The following is a 17,957-nucleotide window of genomic DNA, read 5'->3' on the forward strand; positions in this document are numbered from 1 at the left end:
TGCATACAGAGGAGGCAGACACTGCCCATGGGCAAAGGGTGTTCTACTAGGGTAGAAAAGGGGAAGGCCCACGTTAAGACAAAGCATTAAATTTTAATTAGGCATGTTGACTTGGTGATGCAAAAAGACTTCTGATAGCTGGACCTTGGTGGTCAGCCTCAGGAGGAAGAAGTGGCCAAATAAGGGAATGGGCCTTGGGGGCTAGCTTTAGGAATGTAATCTAACAGGATTTTTTTTTTCTTTCTTTCTTAGCAAGGCAGAGGGAACAGGGAGACAGGCTGGCCAGAGCCTAGCCATGTTTGCAGTGTTCTACCTGGCTAGAGGGACGTCCCTTCAACCTTCCTCTCCTACAGTGCAGTAAAGTCCCTTTCAAGTCTGGAAAACCCGAGCTAGTAGTCTGGCACATCAGGAGGCTGATTCCCAGCTGAGATTACTCAAGTTAACTTCAGAGGAGTCCAGTGCTGGGTGAGTTTGTTTTCTCCCTTGGAAGCCTGCATAGCTGTGGCCTATCAGTTTCCTTGGAGATTAAATCATTTCATCCTGCAGGAAAACTCCTTAAACAGGAAGGTAAACTACTCAAACATAGCTTCAGGAAGTTCCTGAAACTGACCAGATTCACTAAATGCCTCCACGTGACAGGAAAAACAAAAAAGCTGAGAGTACTTCTCAGAAGGTTAGACCCTATCTGCAAAGAAAACTCTGAGACAAACAAAGCTTCAAAGACTCCAGGACCAGACCAGCTGCCTGAAAGAACCAGAAACCAGCCGAGCTGCCTGAAAGATGTTTAGACCAACTGAGGCCCCTGGAATGGGTACTCAACAACTGCTGAGCTGCCTGCAGGCTGTGCAGCATGCCAGGCTCCCGGCTCTGTAAGCTGTCACCATGCGGGGTGGGCTTTGATGAGGGGGCTTTGAGACAGTTCTGCTCCCATAAGGAACCCCTCACAGATGCTCCTGTAAGGAACCCCAGGAAAGACTCACTGTCTTCACCAGGCTGGACCCCGGTGGAGTGTGACTTTGGTAGGCCCTGGGCTCCCCATCTGGGGTGAGCAGGTATGAGTTGTGTCTCCCCAGGAAGTTTTGTCACACAGCAATAGCATCGCTGGTGCCGTGAGAACCAGACCCTGGGGAGGACTTTCCTGGTTGGCTTGAGATTGGGTGACCATGTCTTGCGGTGAAGTGCTTGGTTCCTGCAGCGATAGGGTCTTACCGTGTAGGCCTGGGGAACGGCCATGAGAGCAAGCCCAGTGCCTACGTCCCATCTCACGGGCCTGACAGGAGTGGCAGTTACTTATGGACATCTGGCACAATAAAGTGATGGGCCAGACTGGTTTGAATGTCAAGAAGGGTTTTCCAGATGTTGCTTCAAAAGAATGATGCAATTAGGGTTTTCCCAAGGGGGTAAGCTGGTAGGTGTGGCTTGAGCCCACAGCAAAGCTAAGGATTTACTTTGGGGATAGCAAATCAAGGATGAGAAAGAAACTGGGCCAGGGACATGGCTCAGTGGTCCAGTGCTCGTTGCTCTGTCTGTCTGTCCAGTATCCCACAGCACGATCCCTTATCATGGCCATTTATCTGTCTGTTGACTATGTCCATCACTTAACAATTAACCATTATCTGTCTACCTAGGTGTCATTTATGCAATAAACCATTCTACCACTAATCCTCCTGCCCCGGGCTTCTGCCCTGTGATTCTTTCTGAGTTGTAAGAAAACCATTTTCTCCTAATGTTGCTCTTGGTTGTGGTGTTGTGACACAGCAATGTTAACTCACTCCCCGGGTGTGAGATCTTGATCTAGGGATTGTCTCTTAGCTAGAGACTCACTCACAGATGGCATCTCTGTAAGGTGCTTGTCCTACCTGTGAAAGAGAGAAGAAGCTGCTGCAGATACGGTGGCCAGAGTTACACTCCAGTGTCACACTCTTACAGGCAGGTAAGGTTCCTGCATGAATGGAGCTTGCCAGGCTAATCAGCACAAGACCCTGTCTCACACAGCATGCAGAGTGATGGAAGGCATCAAATGCCAAACTCTGGACTCCAGCCGCTGGCTCGTGCATACCTTTGCACCTGCATACATGCACAAACATGCACGTGAACACTTGCGCACTCACAGGAGCCAAAAACAGAGCCGGTCTGCAGTTGCTACCTATACTAACCTCTAGAGGGCAGGCCCTTCTCAGCACGGTGGCCTCTGCGCTATCAGCTTCCTTCAGCATTTCCCAGGCTTTCCCCTGTATTCCCAGGCCTTAAAAACCTGTGGGGATCTCCGTTCCGGAAACCCTCACTTTAACTCAGGCCCACGGTAATCCAGAAACAGCAGAGTTTTAACCTTTTTACATCATACATCCTGTATTTGGAGTCATTTCTAAAAGTTCAGAATATAGTCATATAACCCCTCCTCTGCATGAGGTCATGAGTGTTTCGCTGCACAGCTGTCAGGACCACCGATCTCCAGGTCTCCAGGACCTTCTTTGCCCCTAACCACACAGACCCTTCCTTCCCCAGTCCTTAGCAGACTCCGTCCTTTCTGCTTGTTGTCGCTCTGTTCTGTTTTGGGGGTTGCTATTGCTGTTACATTTTTTGAGACAGGGCCTCCGGCTGGCCCGGGCTCACTACACAGCCAGGGTGGTCTCAGGTTTGCGGTGGACCTCTTGTTTTTGCCTCCTGCATTAGATTACAGGAGTGCTTGAGTTTGGCCTTCCCGGGGATCTCGAAAGCACAGCCACATGGCACCTGTCCTTTTGTGTCGGGCTTGCTTCATCCTGCACGAGGGCCTCACAGGCCAGATATGCTGCAGCAGGCCAGAGTTCAGGTATTGATTTCTAAGGCTGAACAGGTCTTCTCTGTAAGAGTACACCACGGTTTGTTTATGCATACATAGCTAAATCTTCCCATTCATACATCTGTCAGCTACCCATCTGTGCTCTTCTGCCCTTGGGGTATCATCAACAATGGTGCCCTGAAAGCAGCTGTGCAGATGTCTTGTGTAGTCTTTGCTTCCAGTTCTTTTTTTTATTTGTTTGTTTTCAAGATAGGGTTTCTCTCTGTAGCCCTGGCTGCTTTGTAGACAGGCTGGCCTTGAGCTCACAGAGATCCACCTGCCTCTCCCTCCCCGAGTGCTGGCAATTCTTTTTTTTTTTTTTAATTGTAAGCTTTTTCTTAGGATATATTTTGATCATGCTTTTCCCCTCCCCTAACTGCACCCAGGGCCTTCTGAACTCTGTACCCATCAACTTTACCCCCTCTCTGTCTCTTTTAAAAACAACACCCCTAAAGGAACTACAGAAACAAAACAAACCCACAAAGATACAAAACAGGTAACAACATAATACAAGCAAACTACTGACCAGCAAGACAAAAAGAAAAAAAAACTCCCAAACAAAAGGAAAACAAGACAAAACATTTACAAAAATACTATTTTCTTTGTTTCGTTTTGGCCATTTACTCAGGAACATGGTTACTCACCCCAAGGCATGGTTAATATACCCAGGAGATGCCATAGTCAGGGGCCACAGTGGCGGGGAGCTTCCTGGCAGGGATGGGAGTCTGTCTGCCTCCCTCTCGGCGCTGGGACCCTGTCCTGTGTGCGGTGTCTGGAGTGTTGTTCCCTCGACAGACGCCACCCCTGGCTCTCACAGTCTTCTCACCTTCCCTACAGACCTGGGGTCAGGAGGGGAGGGCTTTGCTGAGGACACCCCATTGGGACTGAGTGTCCCCACGTCTCTGCACACTGTGCCCTTGGGGATCCCTGTGTCAGCGCCCGCCTCCTGCAAGAAGAAGCTTCCCTGATGGTGAGCAAGCCACTCACCAGGGTGCCAGCTGGGGCGGCCTCTGGGGGTCCCTGAGAGGGCAGTGGGGAGAGCTCCCTCCTCTTTATCTTTAAATTAAAAAAGAATTTATGGTGTCCTGCCAGCATGTACGTATGGGTACTACATGTGTGCCTGGTACCTGTGTAACCCAGGAGGTGTCAGGTCTCCTGGAACTGGAGTTACAGACAGTTGTAAGCCACCTGGTGGATGCTGGGAACCAAACTTGGATCCTTTGGAGGAGCAGCCAGCGCTGTGAACTGCCGAGCCTGCCCCAGCCCCTCCCCCCTTGTTTAATTTTAATGACCTGATGGGAGAAGATTGATTTGCTACAGGCAAGGTATCTCCAACGTTATGATGCTGTGTCTTTGGAAGGAAACAGTCCCTGGGCTGAGTTATATGAAGTGTTTAGCGGTGGAGATGACAGGCCAGGGCTTCCAACCAGTGTTGCCCTTTGGACTTTCTGGAGTGGAGACTGCAGGTGAGGGTGGCAGGGTTCTTACCCACCTTTCGGAACCCTGCCCTCTGCAGCCCTGCGAGACACCTGGGTCTCAGAGCTCGTGGCCACAGCTGCCTGGACACAGCTTCACCGACCCTTCTGCTCCATTGCCTGTGGTGCTGGGGTTAGAGCACACATTCACATGTGTGTGCATGCATATGTTCATGTGTGCATACGTGTGTGTGCATGTGTTCTCATATGTACATGGATGTACATGCCTGTGTGTACATGTGAATGCATGCATGCATGTGAGAGTGCATGCGGTGTGTTTGTGTGTGTTTGGTGTATATACAAATGCACAAATGCAGCCCGGGCTCTGGGAACGTGAACTCAGCTTCTCCTGCTTGTTACCTGAGCCTTGCTCCCGGGCCGTTTCTTCAGCCCCAGAGACCAACAGTTCCTGTGACTGCTGTGCAGCTGTGTGTCGCCACAGCAACAGGCACCGGACAGGCTGCATCAGGACCCTCAGTGGGGGCGACAAGGTGGCGCCAGGAGCACACTTGACGCTTTACTTTGTTTCAAATAATTTTATTAATCTGTTTGGCCAAACAAGTAATGGAAACTGAGGGTAGTAACTGGCTAAAAAGTTCAGGTCATGAGTGCCCCTTTCCCCCAGGAAACAAAAGACTCCGTGGTTCCAGAGTGCACCACTGGGATTTGACACTGTTTCAAAACCAGGTTCCCATTTGTATGTAACAATGTAAACTTCAAATATGGTAAACTCTAGCCGTGGTCCCTCTGCACGGATCTATCACAGATAGAAGTTCTGGCAGACCTAAATGGCGTGAGGAAACAGCCGGCCTAAGGTTTCTTAAGGTTTTCCAGACTCGGCAAATGCCGTTTCCTCTTGGTCTGGAAGTGAAGGCCACCAGCATTTCCTCCCCCAGGGCAGCTGCTGGGCATGCCACACACGGCCAACTGCCTTCCAAACACACCGGCCACCAGCTTTGTCGCTTGTACACACATAGACACACAGAATTTGTGGGTTTTTTTTTTTTTTTTTAAAGATTTCTACATCTAAATCATAAGACGGCGCCAGGGACATGCGATGTCACCTCGCTTCGCACAGGGAAGGACGGAGGGGCTATAGAAGGCACTAGGTTCTCCTTGGGGTCCTCTGCAGACACCAGGGGCAGGCCAGCACGCTCACGTTTCTGTTTTCTATCATGTGACCTGCGCAGGTCTGTCCTCCATTTATCTTCCTGTCCGTCACCCTTTACTGCTTCACCTCCCTCTTCCCTCCCATCCACCCATCTGTCCACCACCTGTCTATCCATCTGAATGCTTGTCCATCCATCCACATGTCCATCCATCCATCCATCCATCCATCCATCCATCCATCTGGATTAACTGACATTTATATCTTTTGGTTCATTGAAATTCCTTAAAGTTAAGTATACAGTTCTGGTATAAAACAAAATATGACCTACTATAGCTGAAAAGTAATCACAGTGTACAATGTCATTTTCAGATGCTGAGAGGCAGTTTTTGCCCTGGCTTGTCCAGCCTGCCTGTCCTCTGAAGCAGTCGCTGCAAGGCTCACTGTACCCCACCTTACATTCATTGAAGAAGCACTGAGAGGTTCTTTTCTCTTTAGTTTTGAATTGGTACCCTTAAGTGGAAGGTCTGATGTGGAAAAGTGCAAGCAAATTGGACATGCCAATAAATACCATAGAACTTACTGTAGATTACCAAAACTGTACACGTATGTACACCTCACCCAGCTGAGGTTCCTTCCTCAGAAACAGAGCTCAAAAACGTTACCACGAGGGCGTCCCAGAGTCCTTGAGGGGTGGTCTCAGCGAGCGAAGGATGGCCGAGCTCTTCTGCTCCTGCTCTGGGCGCCAGTGCCCGCATCCCCGCTGCTCTCTGCTGTCTCCTCCTTCTTCCTCACCTTGAGGCGGGTGAGCAGCTTGATCAGCCAAACGTCCCACTCTTCTGGGAGCAGCAGCAGGAGGAAGCCCAGGCCGATGATGATGATGGCGATGACCCGGACCCCGTTGAAGACTATCTGACTAGTGTAGTGGTCGACCACTGTGGAGATAGAGCGTTACTCAGCAGCAGGGCTGTGTACAAGGAGCAGGTCAGGCGCCCACAGGCGTGGGCTGGCGTGGCCTCTGATACGGCACCTGACCCTCATCACCTGCCTCCCCGGAGGCCTCAGGCCTGTGTGTTACCATCACATCTCATCTAGAACCTGAATGTAAATGGTGACTTGAGTGTGAGAAAAAATAAATGGAGAGTAACTGAGAGTGTAAGTGTAATGATACATGCCAAAGTTTGATTCTGGCTAATCTGGGGCTTGGGGATGGAGAAAATACTATTTTCTATTTACATTTTTGGTACTTTTCACATTATCTTTGATGTCATACATGACACTTATTTTATAATTTAATCTCACTATATGTATATACATGTGTGTATGTTTCAATAAGCAAACCTGACCCTGTTCTTTTAGGATACTATTTGTGAATTTCTTTTTAAAAGTTCTATCTATCTATCTATCTATCTGTCTGTCTATCTATCTATCTGTCTATCATCTATCTATTATTGATTTATCTATCATCTGTCTATCATTGATCTATCTATCATCTCTCTATCATCTATCTGTATCATCTCTCTGCTATCATCTGTCTATCATCTATCTATCTATCATATATCTGTCTATCTATAATCTATCTATCCATCCATCTAATGTGTATGCATATGACCTTGTGAGTGGTCAAAGGACAACTTTTGGAAGTAATTTCTCTTTGTGTAGGTTTCAGAAATCTAACTTAGGTCACTAGACATGGTGGCAAGTGCCTTTACCCACCATCTCACCCCACCCCTACCATTTTTTTTTCCTAGAGTCTCATGTAGCCCAGGCTATCCTTGGACTATGTAGCTGAGGAAGACTTGAATTCCTGATTCTACTTCCCAAGTGCTGGGGTTACATGTGAGTGCCAGCACACCCAACTGCAATGGAGAATTCTTGTTATTCCATGCTCGCTGATTCCTACAAGGCTCAAAGTCTGAGGGGAGGAGGTTCTCTGAGGGCTTTTGTAGAGATCCCTGGCTTGTCCTGATGGGCAACCAGGTAACAGGGTGAAATGGGAAGTTTAGATGAGTTTGTAAGAATCTAATTCTCCTAACAGCCCCGATGGTGCTGTCCAGGCTGGGGACACCTCTCCTCTCTTCTTACCTAACCCAGGCTGAGCCCATGTGAAGCCTGCCTACCTCAGGAGAGAGAGCCTTAAAAACAACCACAACAAAGCCCTCCTAATGGGGCTGCAGACTTAAGAGTTCACAGCTCTGAGTACCGACTGCCTGGACAGCTATCCCTGCTCACCCTGCTGGGGCTTGCTCCTCTCAGCCATGGCTTGGCTCTGCTACTTCCCTGCCTCACCTCCTTCTCTCCACTCCCTAACCAAAGGTCAACAGTTCACCCCAAAGCCAGTTCTTCCCAGAGTCTTCCTGAGGGCTCTCAGAAACACCAGTTATTAACGCTGACAAGTTAACTCACTGGCTGGCGATGCTCACCCAGAGTCCTCTGAGCTGACACAGGTGTGCAAGGCAGGCTGGCAGCTGCTCTGCTCCACCAAGTTCCGGAGCACTGGGCCCTGCCTCCCTCTGCCTGTCAGGACTCCTGCCTCTGACACGGGATTACCCGTGTTCTGCAGGTAAGCCACAGGAAACGTTTCTTACTAATCTTCGGCTGCAGGCTGTAGCCAGAGTAACCCTCCGCGCCAAATAAGGTGGGCTGCGCCTTTGACCGTGTCCTCCTGAACCACCCAGCTGTAGGGGGCGCTGGAAAGGAGCGTCTTCCAGAAGCCCGTCACACTCAGACTGCAGCTGTCGAATGCTTTCTGCACATTCAAGCCTCTGTGTGTGTGTGCACACGTGCTGTGTGTACATGTGTGCTGTGTGTGGAGACCGCCTCACACACAGCCTCAGCTGTTGTTCCTCGCACACCAGCTGCCTTTTGGCAGCAGGGTCTCTCTCTAGCTTAGCGCTCAGTAAGGAGTTCCGGCTGGCTGGTCGACCAGCCCAGGGATCTCAGTGCTACGACTGCAAGGCTGGGTCACCACGCTGTCCGACCACCCCACTCTGAAGTGCCATCTTCTGGATTGTGTCCTTTACTTCTCAATAAAAATAGAAAGGGCAGGCACAGCCTTCAACTGCCAGGAGGCCAAAGGGCAGATGAGTGGGGACTGCAGACTCCAGGATGGGGTTGGCAGTGGGGGGCTGGACCCAGTGTTCTGAGGCCCAAGAGACACCTGGGAGAGCCTGGCCAAGGTGAGGAGGCACAAAGAGCTGTGGGGCAGGGCAGGGCTGGGGACTGGTGCGGGGGAGGGGAGCCAGGCTTCAGGGGTGTCTCTTCTGCAGACTCTACTGTGAAGGGGATATTGGTTAGGTCCCCGGGCCAGTCCTCTAATGGCCTGGGATCAGGGGTCCAGAGGCAACTTTGCAGGAAGCCAGGGCACGAGGCAAAGGATTCTGGAGAGGAAATACAAAGCTCACTCCAGTGTAAGGCAGCCAGGGAGAGCAGGTAAGGGACGGGTGAAGGCAGGCTTTTGGAAGAACTGCTGACTGTCAGCTACAGGGCCCCAGGGCAGGACAAGGCAGGTTCACATCCAAACAAAGGGCTCTCACCCTCTCCCCAGAGGCAGGAGGAAATAACATTCCTGCCTCACTGGAGGGCCAACCTGTTTCCACATGACTTCCCAATGTGGCAACTTTTCCCCAACAAAGCCACTTGCAAAAATATTGAGTTGTTTTCTGCCCCATGCTTTTCTAGGTTCAGTTTTTGTTGCTCAGTGGAGACAGCCTTGGACCTGTGTGCTTAGTGGGAACAGTCTTGGACTTTGTGTGCTCAGTAGGGACAGCCTTGAACTTTCTGTGCTTAGTAGGGACAGCTTTGGACTTTCTGTGCTCAGCTGGGAAAAGAAGTTTCTCTGCTAAATTGGCCCTGATGGTACACACCTGTAATCCCAGAGGCTGGGCAAATTCATACTGCCCGGGCTACAAAGTGAGTTGAAGGCTAGCCAGACCCTGCCTCAAAATAAAATGTTTCCAAAGACTGAGGAGACAGCTCAGTGGTAGGGAGCTTGCTAGGGAGGCTGCTGGCTCCATCCCAAGTCCAGCAGAATAGTTAAAAGAACAGAAATGCACACGTCGTGGGAAAACACTGCATAAACAGTAGACAGCTTCACACTAGATGCATCTTCTCTTTTGGCAGAGGGTAAGCATTACGCAGCAGCCACAGTGACAATGGACGTGAGTGGAGATTCAATGGTGTGCACCTGTGTGTGTGAGCCCAACAGATGGTGTGCACAGACATCCAGGAGGCAGTGCTTACCTGCATTCACGGGGACACTGAGGACAATTCCAAGAGACATCAGTGTGGGGTACGTGACAGCGATTCCAAAATTTAATACAATATTGAATGCTGAAATACAGATTGAAGACCGGAGTTACTCTCAACTGCTCTGCCCCTGGCTGGCCTGTTTGACCCCAGTTTCTCAGGGAGACGAGAGGCAGGCAAAGAGTCCTGGCATTGCATGAACTTAGCTCCTCCCTACAGGTCTGGGATTGGGCTAGGAGGAGCTTTACTAACCAGTCACAGACCCTGAGCTTTGGAAAGGGAAAGGGTCTGGAGAGGGTGGCCAAAGAGCTGACGCTGTTCTTCACTGATGGCGCCATTGCTGGGGTGGCTGAAGAGGGATGTGACACGTCCTGATTAGCTTTAATTGACAACCTGATACCCTGTCACCTGAAAGGGGGGTCTCATGAGGAACTGTCTGGATCAGACTGACGGAGGACACGCCTTGATTGTTAATGATGTCAGAGGGCCCGGCCCACGGAGGGCAGAGGCAATCCTTAGGCAGGCAGACCTAGGCGGCCGAGGCTAGCTGAGCGCAACCCAGTGACAGCTAAGAAGCCAGCGAGCAACGTCTTCATGCTTCAAGCTCCTGGCGAGCCCCTGCCCTGATTCCCCTCATGTGGACGGTGACCTGGAAGTGATCCCGGTGAATCCTTTCCTCCTCCGAGCTGCTTTTGGCCACTGTATTTGTCACAGCAGCAAAGGGAAGCTAGAATGACCTCATGAGGCACCTCGTCACTTTTCTGCCTAGCAACAGCCTCCATCTAGTGGTGGTGGTGGTGGTGGTGATGGCAAAACCATAATGAGAATGGCAACTAACCATCTTTACTCAACAGTGTGCTTTAGCAATGCCGCTGGGCACTCATTACACACATGCACTAGCCCCAGACTGCCCCTGTGCTGTCAGAACAGCAATGGTTGCAGGCACGGTTGCCATGACAATGACCATGGTTCTACAAAGCCCTCATAAAATCCAAGGAGTGGGACTGGAGAGATGGCTCAGCAGGTAAGAGCATTTGTTCTCTCCGAGGACCCAGGTTCAATTCCCAGCATGACATCAGACGGTTCACAGCTACTGGTAACTCCAGCTCCAGGACACCTGACCACCTCCTCTGGCCTCCACGTCCATCGGCACATATCCACCCACCCGTACACACGGACATGTAAATAAAAATGGAAACAGTTCGTAAGGAGGTGGCTCGGTGATTTAAGAGCACTTAGCACTTACGGTGAAATAAACCCATCTTTCTAAAGCCCTACCTTCCAAGGCCACCCGAAAATCTTTTTTAAAAAACCTTAAGTATTGTCTTCATGCAAGGACTTTGACAAATGGTGCACTCCAGGACAGCAGGGGACCGAGTTCTGCGCCCGCCGCTGCTTTCAGGGGCTTCCACGGCCGACTGGTGCCACTTACTCAAGAGGAGAACGGAAAACCCGCAGAGGTTTGCCCACGGGATGTCGTCGAAGGACTCCCAGTGCTCCACCCGGGTGAAGTACAGGACCACGGGGATGCAGGTGATGAAGAGGATGTTGAACACGCCCAGGATGGACAGGAACAAGGCCGCTTCCCCGAATTTGGCGCTGCCCAGCAGCAGCTTGAACAGAACCTACGCCAGAGAGGAAGAGGTGAGACACCCCGGCGGCCACGCGGGACCGCGCATGCGCGCCACGTTCCGGCGGGGTCGAGCTTGTCTGTCAGTGAAGGTTGGTGAGGCCTGCTGGAGGGGTGGAGCCCACGTGTGTAAGAGCAACTGAAACACAGTTACATCCGGCCTCACAGAGCTCAGACCCAGCCGCACGGGTCTGCATATGCTGAGTGCTGTGTTCACAGTGCTGCGTCCCTTAGAACTATCTGCTGTGACTGCACACCCTCTCAGGAGCCTCCGAATAGATCCTGACCCGGGACCGCGCCGCGCGCGCAAGCAGGCAGAAGGGAAAGGGAGTGAGGATCCTCTCCCTGCCCCGTTATCCACCCCACAGCAGGCGCTGCGCCGTGAACAGCCCTTTGTGTTCTAGTCAGGCAGTTAGGAAGCACTTTCCAGCCACTTCTAACGTTTCCTCAAAACTTTGTCTTTCTTCTCTGAGGCAAAGGCTCACCACACGCTTGTGGCAATGCTCCTGCCTCAGTGTCATGGCAGGACAGACCATGAGCCACTCTGCCCAGCTCTTGCCAGGGAACATTTGTGCATTCACTTCACAGGGAGTGTTGAGCCACTCGTGGGCCAGGATTTACCCAGCAAAGCTACCCATGTAATCCAGGCTTCATGCCCCGTCAGGCACAAACACAGAGCAGGCTAGGGACCCGGTGTTTTCAGCTGCCTGCCTGGGCCCTGCCCCGGCGCTGTCTAACTCTTGAGGCACACCAAAAGTGTCTGCTCTTCTTAGAGGTCCAGACACCACCCATCCAGAGGGACAGGCTGAGGGCCCCAGAGCTCTGCTGCCCCCAGCCTGCTGGGAGAGCAGGTTCACCGTGCCTACCTTGTAGAGGGCTGACATAGACGCAGAGCCTACCACGAGGGCTATGCCCGTCACTGAGTGACTGTGGAAGCCGTCCGCGTAGGTCATCATGACAATGCCTGCGATGGCGAGGATGGCGGCCACAATCTACAGGGAGAGAGGAAGGGAGGGAGGGACCGTTGTCAGGGACGAGGGAGCCACAGGGCTTGAGAGCTGGGGTGTTCCACCTGAGGGGTTCCTCCAGGTGGAGGGAAGGGGTGCTTTGTCCTGACCCCCAGCCCGGCGGAGGCGCTGATGGGTGGTCCTTAAGGGACACCTTCCTGAGCTTGGTGTAACCTAAATCCTGAGGCAGGGGAAGCCAGGGTGGTGGTCTCAGGCTTGTCATCTCAGGCTGCGGCCCCCTGACAGGTGGGGACAGGCTTCTCAGTCCTGACGGCCTGAGAGACAGCTGGTGACCACGTGGGAGCTACTGAGCTCTCTCCCAGCCTTCGGTACCTCACAGGGCCTGGATTCGGCGTTTCTCGCCCGGGATCGCACAGTTGGGATAGCAGAGGTGTCCTCCCTGGCACACCAGCAGGAGAGCCTGACTGCAGCACTGCCCATCGAGGGTGGCGGGCCACATCCTGACCTGGAAGTGTGGCTCCTCTCCCTTCTCCCCTAGCCGGCTCTTCCTGGCTCTCCCCGATACGCTGTTCTTAGCACGGAGGAGAGAATGCTCCGGCATCCAGAACAAAGTGCAAAGGGTGGCAGCCACAGAATTCACAGAGCCCCGGGGAACAAGGAGAGGGGTGAGCCTCCAAAACTGACCTAAGCTGCAGGGTCCTCCTGGGGTGCTGCTGTGTGCCTGTAACCCCAGCTCTGAGGAGGTGGAGTCAGGACAATCAAACTTCAGGGTCATTCTTGGCTACCTAGTGAATGTGAGGGCAGCCTGGTATGTAAGGGAGCCCAGGAGAAGGGAAAGGAGGAGGAGGGGAGGGGTGAAGAGGGAGGGAAGGAGAGAGAGACAGACAGAGCCAGAGAGTGAGAGAGAGAGGAAGGGAGAGAAAGACAGAGTGAGAGACAGAGACAGAAATACAGAGAATGAGAGAGAGACAGAGAGAGACAGACAGAGAGAGAGAGACCAGATTTCTGATGACTCCAAAAGCCCGAATGGCTGACATCTGATGTGACAGAGAAGAATGGGTTATTTTTCCTGAAGACTGGCAAAGCAGAGCCCAGCCTCCCCCCCCCCCACACACCCGCTCTCTTCACTACTGGTTAGAAATCAACAGTTAAGAGCTTCCTCCCCAGCTGTGCAAACGAGTCAGGGGTCAAGACAGAATTGCTGAGGGTTGCCTGGCTCCCCTCTGCTGTGGAGACAAACAAGCCAGGCCCTGTGGGTTCACCAAGGCAGCTGGCACTAGAGACAATGACTTTCCTGAGGTCCAGTTCTGACAGGTGTCCGCTCTCCGAGCTCAGCAGCCCCCTCAGGAGCTGTGTGGACAGCTTCCCCCCTCACACTCAGGGTTCTCAGGAAGAAGGTCAGAGCCCAGCCCCTCCCCCCACCTGTGAGTGCAGGGAGCCCAGGGGTGAGGTGGAAGGCCCACCTGCTCCATACTCCGTGCACTGAGGCACGGGGCTTTGGTTTTGGTTTCAGTGACGAGTTCCCTGCCCATTTTCGGTGCTACAGTAAAGTCTCCTCAGACCCTGCCAAGTTTGTCCTGCGGATTCACAAGTTTTGAATACAACGTCTTAATCCAGGGCATCAGACAGTGACCTCTCTTCCCCATTGTCCACTTTAAAGACTGAAAAGCCAAGGGACCCACAGTCTGGCCGCCTGCTCCGGTGGAGCGTCTGGCCACCATGGGGGAGGCTCTGGCCCAGGGCACACACAGGCAACACGTGTGTAGGGAACTGACGCCCGAGCAGCCTCTGCCCCATGACCAGGGTGACCAGGGGCTCCCAAGTATCACATCTCCTTCTCGTCGGGCCTGTCTGCCTGGCCTAGGTGCCCCTCCGAGCAGCCTCTGCCCCATGACTCCAGGGTGACCAGGGGCTCCCAAGTATCACATCTCCTTCTCGTCGGGCCTGTCTGCCTGGCCTAGGTGCCCCTCCGAGCAGCCTCTGCCCCATGACCAGGGTGACCAGGGGCTCCCAAGTATCACATCTCCTTCTCGTCGGGCCTGTCTGCCTGGCCTAGGTGCCCCTCCGAGCAGCCTCTGCAGCCCCATGACTCCAGGGTGACCAGGGGCTCCCAAGTATCACATCTCCTTCTCGTCGGGCCTGTCTGCCTGGCCTAGGTGCCCCCCCGAGCAGCCTCTGCCCCATGACTCCAGGGTGACCAGGGGCTCCCAAGTATCACATCTCCTTCTCGTCGGGCCTGTCTGCCTGGCCTAGGTGCCCCTCCGAGCAGCCTCTGCAGCCCCATGACTCCAGGGTGACCAGGGGCTCCCAAGTATCACATCTCCTTCTCGTCGGGCCTGTCTGCCTGGCCTAGGTGCCCCTCCGAGCAGCCTCTGCAGCCCCATGACTCCAGGGTGACCAGGGGCTCCCAAGTATCACATCTCCTTATCGTCGGGCCTGTCTGCCTGGCCTAGGTGCCCCTCCCACCTTCACGAATCTGTACCTGGGTGACTGGACACAATGGCTCTAATCCCATAAGTCTTGTTTGCTGCTCCCCTAGCTTTCACCTCCCCATCACCCTGTACACACACACACACACACACACACACACACACACACACACACACACACGAGGAACCTTGGTCATAGTATCCTTCAAGACTATGAAGCTGGCACTGTTCACTCAGCCCCCAGGCTGGAAACTACAATAGCTCTTAAGGCTTTGGAAATCCCCTAGCGGAAGCAGCTGCCTGGCCCCGCCCACTACCTGAATGCCAAGCGATTTGAGCACAGTTGGACGTGACCCTGCACTTATGTCTCCAACTGTCTACTGTTCGGTCTCACGGATTCCACGAGTGGCCTGAGCTTTACGTTGACCCTGCCGATTGCAGTGGGTAATCTCCAGTTAGGAGAAGAGTGCCCAGGCTGGCCCCATGGCCTCTCCCGGAGCACTGCCCACTGACGACCTCAGCACAAACCTGCAATGAGCGTTTTCCTCGGGGGCTGACCTGGCAGGCTGCATCCCAACAGAGGGGTGCTGGGAAGTTTCCTCTCCACAGTCAACACACAGGCACAACTCCCAACCACCCTTCGTTCTGCGAGTCGGATGCAAGGTCAGGTTTGTCCACGCCCACGTCTCCCTGCCTCAGACCAGCCTGTTTTCTCCGCAGCCAGCACCGCTGACTTTGAACACACTCTTTCCTGCTTGGGGTATCGCATCACACCCCAAAGCACTACGCAGTCTCTTGGTTCTGTGTCCCCTAAGTTAAGCTGGGAATGGGACCCCAGGCGCCAGTGTCCCGGGGACCCCTGAGGCTTTAGCTTTCCGTCTGTGCGGAGCACCTGAGGTCCTCCCCGAGATGCAGCACAGCATGTATCTGCTGAAGGCTTTTCTGGGTGGCAGCCTGGGGCGTGAGTTTTTATTCCAAAATTAACACCGAGCCTCAAAACAAACTCCCCCCACCCTCTGAAAAGCTAAAAATATGAACCAGTAGTTGACTCATGTCCCCACTGCTGTTTGTGTAACTCAGGTGGGTGTCAGCCCACCCTTAAGGTGATGTCATTGTATCCAAGACATTGGAGCAAGGACACAGCGGGGGCCTGGTGGCTGCCTCTCCATGGTTGCCAGCCTGGCTAGCGAGAGTGGGGCTCCCCAGCACCAGGGCCTGAGTGTGCAGGAGGAAGGAGGAGATGATCAGCTGCACTGCGAGGGGCCAGGGTTCTGCCTGCTCTGTGACAAGAGCACGAACAGCAGAGGCAACCCTGGCCAGCAGGGGGGAAGGCAGAGAGCCACCAAAGCTCTGTGTCCTCTCCCTGGGCCTCTCCGTCCTCCTGCTGGTGTCTGACATCCACTCGTCACGCTCCGCACTGTCAGGAAAAGCGGCTAGCGTTTAGTCTACTATGACTCTCCTGGAAAACTCCATGCGAGGAATGCCACTGTATTTGCCCTTGATCTACAGATTGAAATGAAATGTGCTCCTCCTAACCCCCTCCAATCCCAGTTCTAATTTAACAGTTTTGATTCCGACTGCACTGTCCAGGTCCCATGCTTCCCACACATGTGCATACCCAAGGTGTGCTCAGGGGTTCAGGTGCATCCTAGCCGGAGAGGCAGAATGTTGCCAAATAGCCCCTAGCTGTAGGCACACCCATGCCCAGCGCTGCGCATCAGAAGGGGCGGGCAGAGATCAGCGCAAGGACATTACCACTCCTCAGCTGACTCCCTGCTTGGCGCACACTTCAGGGAATGCTTGTGGAAAAGCCTCGGATGAGAGGGGCTTTCACGGGAGCTGGTCTAACACGGTTGGCGAGCAAGAAGTCTACAAGCTACAGCGAGAACTGAGCGCTGCGGAGAGTAGGGACAGTGGCTGCCAGCCAGCGCTGGCGGTCCAGCACACCAAAGGGCAGGCTCTGGTTGGCACGACTGCGGGACGCAGGAGGACAGACAGTGGAAAACTTACCCTCACACCCATGAATCTGTCCCTGAGAACGATCCATGACAGCAGAAAAACAAAGGCCTTGTTGCAGCAGAAGAGAACAGAGACATCTGTGGCGTTTATCTTCTTTATTGCGTGTAAGTACAGGTAGTTTGTGAGAGTCCACAGGACACCAAAAGGAGCCGCCTTGGTAAAGAACACTTTCAGAGTCAGGCCGTTGTCTCCAAAAAACCGACAGCATTCCCTAAAATAGGAGAGGGAGAGAGGTGGTGTTAGCATCTTGGGTTCACACAGACCATGGCTTGTCCTCTGCTCAGCTAACAAGTACAAGAAAATACAACAGGGCTGGTGGCATTTGCCCAGCATGCAAGAAGTCCTGGGTTTCGCCCCCAGCACTGCGGGAACAGGTCTGCAGGCCAAAGCCTGCAATCCCAGTGCTTGGGAGGTGGGGGCAGGAGAATCAGAAATCCAGGGTCATCCTCAACTACACCGAGAGTTTTGAGCCAACTTCACTATGTGAGATCCTGCCTCAAAAGCAAAACAAGCAGAAGAAAGGCCAGGGTCCCTTACCTCCTGCTATTTTTACCGGTTACTGATGTGTGTATGCGGCCTGTTTCCTTGGATGTGCAGGTGGCTGTGAGGCCAGAAGAGGGCGCTAGGTCCCTGGAGCTGGGGTGGGAGGTGAGTACGCAGCTGCACACTGTGGCCTTTCTCTCTCCCTGTAACCTGATATCACGAGCTCTTTGTCCCTTTTGCTTACTCCAAGTTCGGAGCTGATGGCTTTCCTGGCAGGTATGTTGGGATTATCTGACCCAAGTCCACAGTGGCTGACTGAGGGGTTCTGTAACTTTCAATAGAAGAATAAAGCCACCGCCAGGGGCATCTGATCCGCGACTCCTGGGCTGCAGGCTCAGCACAGAATTTCAAACTTACTGAAACACAGAGATGCTTTTTGCAGCTTGATTGCATGGATTTCAAGTGTAAACACTGGAGATGAGAATGTCACACTGTCTAAAAGATGGAAAACCCTGCGTGGGCTAGACTGTTTCACATTTATTTATTTATTGATGGTGAATAAGAATGGTGTGGTCAAACACAGATGTGTACTTTATAAAGATTTGCTTGTGTGTATGTGTGTGTGCCCCTGTTTGAGTTTTGGACACATGTTGCAGATACCCACGGAGTCTAAAAAGGGGTTTCAGACCCCAGCAACTGGGGGTATAGGCAGTTGTGAGCTGCCTTATGTGCTTGCTAGGAACTGAACTTGGGTCCTCTGCAGGATGGGACTTTCT

The 17,957-nt window shown here is 52.9% G+C and overlaps 1 protein-coding gene across 2 annotated transcripts in view; it reads right to left on the reverse strand.

Annotated features, from left to right (window-relative positions):
* Nucleotides 1-1,634: 1,634 nt before the first annotated feature.
* The window catches only part of Slc35f3 (solute carrier family 35 member F3), a 208,337-nt gene continuing 192,014 nt past the window's right edge, over nucleotides 1,635-17,957 (reverse strand). For both annotated transcript variants that reach the window (XM_060391783.1, XM_021648349.2), the window contains 5 exons: nucleotides 16,690-16,909; nucleotides 12,149-12,274; nucleotides 11,085-11,277; nucleotides 9,647-9,736; nucleotides 1,635-6,339 (listed from right to left, as the gene is read on the reverse strand). In XM_060391783.1, the coding sequence (XP_060247766.1) occupies nucleotides 6,104-6,339; nucleotides 9,647-9,736; nucleotides 11,085-11,277; nucleotides 12,149-12,274; nucleotides 16,690-16,909 (865 nt within the window). In that variant the 3' untranslated portion in view covers nucleotides 1,635-6,103. The remainder of the gene's footprint in view (nucleotides 6,340-9,646; nucleotides 9,737-11,084; nucleotides 11,278-12,148; nucleotides 12,275-16,689; nucleotides 16,910-17,957) is intronic.

Source organism: Meriones unguiculatus, chromosome 10 (genome assembly GCF_030254825.1).
Source record: "Meriones unguiculatus strain TT.TT164.6M chromosome 10, Bangor_MerUng_6.1, whole genome shotgun sequence".
In the NCBI taxonomy this organism is placed as follows: domain Eukaryota; kingdom Metazoa; phylum Chordata; class Mammalia; order Rodentia; family Muridae; genus Meriones; species Meriones unguiculatus.